Source organism: Anopheles aquasalis, chromosome 2 (genome assembly GCF_943734665.1).
Source record: "Anopheles aquasalis chromosome 2, idAnoAquaMG_Q_19, whole genome shotgun sequence".
NCBI classification, from domain to species: Eukaryota; Metazoa; Arthropoda; class Insecta; order Diptera; family Culicidae; genus Anopheles; species Anopheles aquasalis.
Genome location: NC_064877.1, coordinates 74233147 through 74240646, shown reverse-complemented (window position 1 = coordinate 74240646; position 7500 = coordinate 74233147). Strand labels below are relative to the sequence as shown.

At 48.5% G+C, this 7500-nt stretch overlaps 1 protein-coding gene across 1 annotated transcript in view; it reads left to right on the top strand.

Moving 5' to 3' along the window:
- Positions 1-4497: 4497 nt before the first annotated feature.
- Positions 4498-7500, top strand: part of LOC126569169 (troponin C) — a 9772-nt gene continuing 6769 nt past the window's right edge. Inside the window, exon 1 of the mRNA XM_050226094.1 lies at positions 4498-4711. Within this exon, the coding sequence (XP_050082051.1) occupies positions 4709-4711 (3 nt within the window). The 5' untranslated portion in view covers positions 4498-4708. The remainder of the gene's footprint in view (positions 4712-7500) is intronic.

Here is a 7500-nt window from a genome sequence, read left to right as displayed (position 1 = left end):
GGTCGAATGGAATTCGCATCGAGCATTCGCACCACCCGACGCTTCCCGCCGGCCTCTCGTTCATCCTTCCTTCCTTCCTTCCTTCCTTCCGGCACCCGTCGCCGGAGCTGGATCGCACGTCGCGTCGCGGGAACAGGTGCTGCCACTGGTCTGGCCGCGGGACCGGGGTAGATTGGAATTTCCGCGTTTTTCGTCGCGATCTACGATTCCACCGATTTATGAGACGAACAGCACCCCGCACGCACTTCTTCTCGCACCCCCACCCACTACAGCCATGACGCCATAAAGGAGATGAGCCTTTTCAACGCATTCCAAATGTCTGCTGGCCACATTCCTGCGAAAGTACGATGACGCACCAAAAGCAGCCATTTGGGTGCTTTCCCCGTGATATACGGTCTTCTTATGGTGGTGGGGGGGGGGGGGGGGGGGGGGTGCGGGGGTGAGATGAAAATGGAAAACGTTGATTGACCCACCGTTGACGCCAAACCGCGCGGAGCACCAGGAAACACGGGAAGGAGTAGATTCGATGCCACAACAATCGCACTATCGTACGGGGATCATACTTTGTCATTTTATTACCGAACCGGATGTCGTCTCGGCGTCGTCGTCGTTGGTCGATCAACTCGATTGGATTACTTTCTTGGTATGTGGGTGTGCTATAAATGACTTCCAGAGAATTTTAATTACTTCCAACACACGTGGGTGGCATTCAGGAAGGGGTCACACAGCGTCCGAGAGAGAGAGAGAGAGAGAGAGAGATCCCTCCGAAGGTGTGTTATTAGTTGCTTGACCTGCTTTTGGTCATCGACATGGACACCATTATTGTGTTGTCTGGGGGACCACCACGGTCTACTAGATGCTCCATCCCAGCCCAACAACCAACTGTAATTGCTCCACAGTCGAACGCAGGCGCCTACTATCATGGCTGGCAGGATGCTCGTTGACCTAACCTACACTGCGTTTACTGTCAGTTCCGAACAGAGGTAGTAGGTTGTGAACCACAACGAGCTACACCAAATGTGACGCCACGGCACGGCACAATATCACAATGAAAGTGACGAGAATGGCAAGGTTCTCTCTTTAAAATAGAGCGCGTGGAAACTCCGAGAAAAGCCCCGGAATAAACCCTCGTTGACACGAATTTTTGTAACGCCAAAACCTGTCAATCAATCCATCGTTTGCGCGTTTGGTCTTGCGGCACGGTCGCAGCTACCAGAAAGGGAGATTTCCAAATTGACAGTTTCGTTTCGCGACCGACTCGCAACGGTGTTCCGAGACACGGTTGCCCAGACGGGGTTCAGGTTTTTTTTTCATGGCGCCTCCATCAGCATAGCATGCTGCTGAGTGGAAGCGATTATTGTCAAATTTCCACCGGCCCTGGGAACGATCTAGTAGCGGTAGAAGCCACTAATTGCGACACTTCATCGTAGCTGTTTTCAACGTAGCTGGTATTGTGTTACCAGCAGAGAGCAGTTTGTGATGTTTTACCACTTACCAGGTGTATGCATATGAAAACGACTTTTTCGTTGTAAAGCTATATCTAAGCCAAATGGAGCTGTAAAGTCAGTCTAAGTGTTTTATTTTGTTCATTAGGCATCCGTTAAACATAATCGGTATGCAGTTTTTCTAATTTGACACTGTAGCAAATATTTTCATTACGATTAAAATGCCAAGTTCCGTTCTCATTGCTATTCGTGCTTGCTCAAACTGCTATTCGTCGACATCGTTCGTTTTTTGCCTCCATCTCAAAAAATCGGCGGCCGAATCGCATCAATTTTTTACTGAAGGTTACGGTGGGTATGCTCTTACTGAAACACAGTGCAAAGTGCGGTTAAAAAAAATTAAAGTAGTGATAAAAATGAGTGAACCACCAACCGAACGAAAATGTTACAAGTCATCAAATTGCATGCCTTACTGGCCAAAACGGTTATTAATGATCATTAAAAGCAACAATTAATCAATTTCGATCGAGACTGATGAAAAAATCAACCAAAATATCAAAAACGTCAAAATTTACCTATTTTTCTCCATTAAAATGCACCGCCACCGCGCGGAATATCGGCCAAAAACACGGTAAAAGCCACAATTGGTAACAATTACCACTTGCGGCTAACCCACCAGAACTGACTCTATTAAATGAAGATTCATTTGCATCGCTGGGACAGGTAATGGCCGAGCAGTGCTTTCTTTTGTTAGGCATCCAAAAATTGCCTAAGATATAGTTGAAATGTGTAGCTAACGATTGCCATAACTTTGGAGAATAATTTTTTTCTCCATTTTCCAAGTAAAAGCATTTTTACGCAAATCAAAAATGGTCGGTTTCATATGCATACACCTGGTAAGATATTGCAAAATGAGCTGCAATCGATGAAAAGGACTTCATCTTCTTCGAATGGGATCAAAATTGAGTCACAGACAAGGCTTCAACAATAACCATCTCTCTCTCTCGCTGTCAATAACATTCAATAAGCTCCCAAAACACCACCTAACCATAAACACAAAGATTGAAGTGCCAAATAAACTCGTCCGGAAAATGGTGTCTGTCCGGCCAACAATCAATTACAACCAAAGTCTCTCGTCTCTGTTTTTAGCACAAAACGGCCCTCCATTGCACACACTGTGTCTGGTGCAGCCTTTTGGGAGGGGGGGGAGAGTGTCGGACACACCAGTACCATCCCGTTAGCACCCCGTTAACGAGTCCGGACTCGATCCGCTCCCACTATCCGCGATAATGATGGATCGTTGCAGTCGTTGGTGTGGCGGCTGTAAAACACCTTCTTACCTTCCGCTTCCCGTTCCGTGACGTTTATGATGGCGTTCACACTGTTGGAACTAACCGATCCCCCATTACCGGCCTCCTCTCCACCTTCTCTCCTGCGGCGAAACTATCGGTAACGGATCGGCCCATGCGCCCCCCCCCCCCCCCCCCCCCTCCTACACGATGCTACTATGCTCGCTGCGCTTACTCAGTTCAGTTCATCAATCAAATCTTGTGCCACAGTGGCCCGCAATCCGGAACAGACACATAGTTGCAGCAAACGAGGTACACGGTCGTGGAATGTGAGAAGCGGGTGACCGGGACCAACGAGGTCCATCACACCAGGAATGCCGCTCATCACGCATCGCGAGCGAGCGAGCGAGCAAGTGGTGGCGGCAACAATAAATTAGCCCAGATTCATTCATCTCGCTGTGGCGGAATCCCCCCCCTCCCCCATTCCGGCGGTTTGATGCCAAACACCTGGTTCAACCAGGCCTGTCCCGGTCGGAGTGAGCCTCCGTCAGGCGCGCTGAGGCGCTTCCACAAGGCCGAACTGGTCTCAAGAGGAGCAGTGTTTTGAAAGGGAAAGGGGTATTTATAGTAGATTATCACATCCCCAGCTTCCATTCCGTCCACTCAACGTCCACCAAGACAGACAGAAAAAGCAGATTTTCTTATGCTGCCATCGTTTTTTCTTTCCTTTGCGTGCCCAAAGGAATTCCATCCTAATGTACCATCGCAGTGTTGTTGCTGTTGTTGTTGTTGCGTGCTCTTAACCTCTTAACCTCACTCACCCGCTATCTCTAACACTCAGAATGAATGTCCGTCTATCTGTGTATGTCCGTACGCGATCGCACCAAAGAGACGCGGCGGCTACCGCGAGAGCACCTGGTTCTCGCTCTGTTTCGCTGCCAAAAACCTCTGCCACAGCATAACCACACGGATAACCACCGTCGCTATGCGTATGCGTGCGTGCAAGTGTGACTCGTTTTGTATCTGAATCTTTCAAATGGATCTCCCTCTTCGGTGAAGGTGCCAGCAGCAGCACCACGCTTGCCTCACTCGCCTCATCACGAGCGTGCAAAACCGCGCCATTCGTTCGGCGGCGCACTCGGAGTGGCTGGTCCTCCCCCCCAACCCCACGGCCACTACGCCACTGGCACACAGGGATGGACGGATAGATGGATGGATGGATGGATGGAAAATATACACGTTTGCTAGAGCTACTTATAGCGATTTTGCTGCCCATTGCGACTCGCGGCCAGACTGGCGCTACTCCGGGTCCGGTCGAAGGCGTCATCAGCAGCGAGCATCGAGCATCGGGGAGCGGCCGCTCGCGTTTGCTTAGTTGGAGTGGCCTAAGGTGTCGAGTCCAATCGGCGCAGACCAAACCGCAGACCGTCCTTTCCTGACCGGCTGGACGTACCGGCGCACCTCGATAGCTGCTTGCAGAGCTCTCTAGAGACGGAAAGAGAGAGAGAGAGAGAAAGAACGAGTGAGAGAGAGAGGCAGAGAGAGAGAAATAGAAAGAGAAAGAAGACTGATCGGTCGCTTGGTGGTGGTTGGAAAATGGAAATGGAAAATTGGAAGGTTAGCTTAGCTGCTTCTCACGCATAGGGCATGGGGATGGTGGAGTGAAGCACCATGCGTCTCCTCTCCTCCCTTTGGGTGGGTGGAGAATATTGTGTGGAGGAGTTTTTAAATATAAATGATGTTGAATGATATTTTTCGCCTTTCAGTTGCCTATTGAACCGCCTTCGGGTTAATTAACTGCTGCTGCTGCTCCTTGGTAGTGCAGCGTGGAACGTCGTCGCGAACGCAGAGTGTTGTTGCGTGTGTTGCCCGACCAGTCGTTGCGCCAGTGACCAGCGAGTTCTCTTCGAGGTTCCAGTTCCAGGAGCAGTTTCGTGACGGTTTCGAGTTAAAGTCCACAGCCAGCCAGCCAGCAAAATGGTAATCATTGACGGGACACGGATCACGATCAGAGTCACCTGGGAGCAGTCATAACGTTGATTGGCAACGTTTTCAGTTACAGTGGGCGTTTTATATTTGAGTGGGACACCTGGCCACTGGCCGGCAAGCCCGGCAAGGCCGGCAAGGCCGGGTACTCGTTATGAGCTGTTAGAAGTGCAGTCAATCAGACCGACCGACCGACCGACACCCCGAAAACCCCTCTTGTTGGGAGCTCAGTGATCACGTGTGATGCGAGGGAAAGAATGATGATTGCGAATTAACATTCCGTGATGGCCTGATGGCGGATGGCGGCTCCCATTTTTTCGTCAAGGATGTTCGCAGCCGGTGTTGCGGTTCGGAAGAAAAGAAAAAAAGCGGTGGTGGTGGTGGTGGCGGCTGGTGTGATCTTGGTCCGGTCCGGTGGCCAACGGCCCCGGACTTGTACATATTAATTAGCGAAACGACGAATCAATCACGAGAAGGGATCGCACCAGGAAAAAGGGCAAAATGCCTTCCTTTTTTTTAATGCATTTTTTCTGCACACGGTTTGCACGTCGTTGAACTATGAAAAGTGCATGAAATTGTGCCCACACCACGCGGGTTGGCTCGGTCCCGTTGGTTGGGGATTTTTATTAATAACTCCCGAAACTCATACCACGGTTATTAATCATCGGTTACGCGGCTATCCATCCCAGCGTGAGGGCAGAAGGAAGAGAAGCCAGTGAGTGAGTGAGTGAGTGATGGGCTTTGCGCACAAAATGACTCATTAGCGGATTGGCGAGGAATGCCACACAGCAAGCCCGGGGGAGAGAATGTGTCTTTCCCCAGCGTCACCGGATGCAATACCAGATTGCTGATCTGGTCCACGGTCCACGGAACTGCAGCAATCTCTCTCGCGAGTGATTATTTGTCGACCATCCGCGGGGAGTCCGAGAAGTTCACTTAATGCTCCATCTATCGAACCATGGAAAATGGTGCGATGAGGTGAACGAATAAACAATTATTAATTGCGTTTTTTTCCTATGGGGGAGTGTAAAAGGCCACTCCAACGCAACACCGGATACTGAATAAGATGAGGAAGTTATTCGAGCGGGCGTAGAGCGCTTGGAGTGCTTCAGTGGATTGAGACTGCTCTGCTCATAAAATCAACAGCCAATTAATCCGGCGGCTCGAGTCGTTAATCGTTTGACGGAGCTCTATACTCCTTCCTCCCTTTTGTGGGTGTGTATTTTCTTTCCGAGCGGCCAGTACGTGCCGATGGTCAGTTGTAACTCACCAATCTCGTTTACCATTTTTTGACGTGATGTTAGTCAATGTTTTGAAATTCTTGTCCAAAGGAAACAGTAGATCCGATACCGGATAGGAATGGGACAGAGGGATGTATCTTATCGCTGGTTTCGTATTTCAAACGGTCTGAAGTTAGAGTGCAGCTAGGAATGGTTTGGGAAAATTAAACAAAGCTGTCCCTTGAAAGTTTTCATATAGAAACTGTTGTTTCGAATTAAATCGTCGAATCTCATTAGGCCAAAACGAGATTATCTAACTCTCATTCTCGAAAGCACCAAGCATTTTGAAAAAGATGTGATTCAACTTAAATCACAGCTCTTGCACACCACTTTACAACCATTTCAATGTATTCTATGAAATGATTTCAATTTATTACAACAGTGAACCATCCCATGAAACTTATTCTGATGAAGATTACGTACAATTTTTCATTTTGCGGTGAACAATTTAAAAAGAACTCATATGAAGCATTAAAAATGTGTCACGATTGACGGAATATTGTTAAAAATCCGACAGGTTCTTGTCTCTGAAAAGTGAGCTCTTCAGCTGCTTGCCCCAAATCATTACTCCAGTTTAATTTTACCTAATTTTCTTTCACTAATGCCTTAGAATTGGCTCAAACTAAGCTCCAATAACAGATAGCAAGATATTTTAAGGAACAGCCAATTTGTAGCACTGTTTGCTCCTCGAAAATAAAGTGTTGCAATTGAATATGTTATTCAAATCCATCCAAGTAATCTTTTGATCGTCACGACACTGCGCAGTCATTGCTAACATGCTTCCAAGCGATTCTAACATGAAATCTGGCTACTGTGACAATTGATTTTAAGTTGTGTTTTTGTTTTTTTATAAAGGGGAACACGAACGTCCTTGTGATTTCCACTTCTGATACGATTATGCAGCACCTCCTTGCTAGTCACATGCCAGCCGGTGATTAACGAAACGCAATCGTATCGGCATCATGTAAAAGGGGGGAATCTAGAATCCGAAAACATAAACCCCCTTGAGCGTGTCCACTCTCCCCACACGCAACTTCCCCAAAGCTTCCATGCAGCGGCTGTATTGCGTGATTTACTTGTGCACCTCGCCAGCAAACCCTCCGGAGAGTACTCATAATTCACTTCAAAAGTATCGCAGCCCCGGAATGCCGCCCGGTTCCTGCGCCATTCGCGGTGCGCGGTACGGTGCGGTGCGGTGCTTGCGTTTAATTAATGAGTCGATATTTTTAATTCATCTTTCCCTGCGCTTTTTATTTAGCTTATGCTCCGGCCACCGACGACCAGCCTACTCGCCTGGCACCCCTCGCCCTTTACCGCACTTTTCCGTTCCGATTTCCGTTTTTTTTTTCTTCCTTTCGCTTAGATGATTTACTTCATCCCATCCATTCAGCTGTCCATCCATCCATCCATCCATCCATCCTGCGGGTCTTTAAGTTGAAAGTGCTTGCCCTACACCCCTCAAAGAGGGGGGGTGCTTGCAAAGGGGGTGCTGCGAGCTAAATT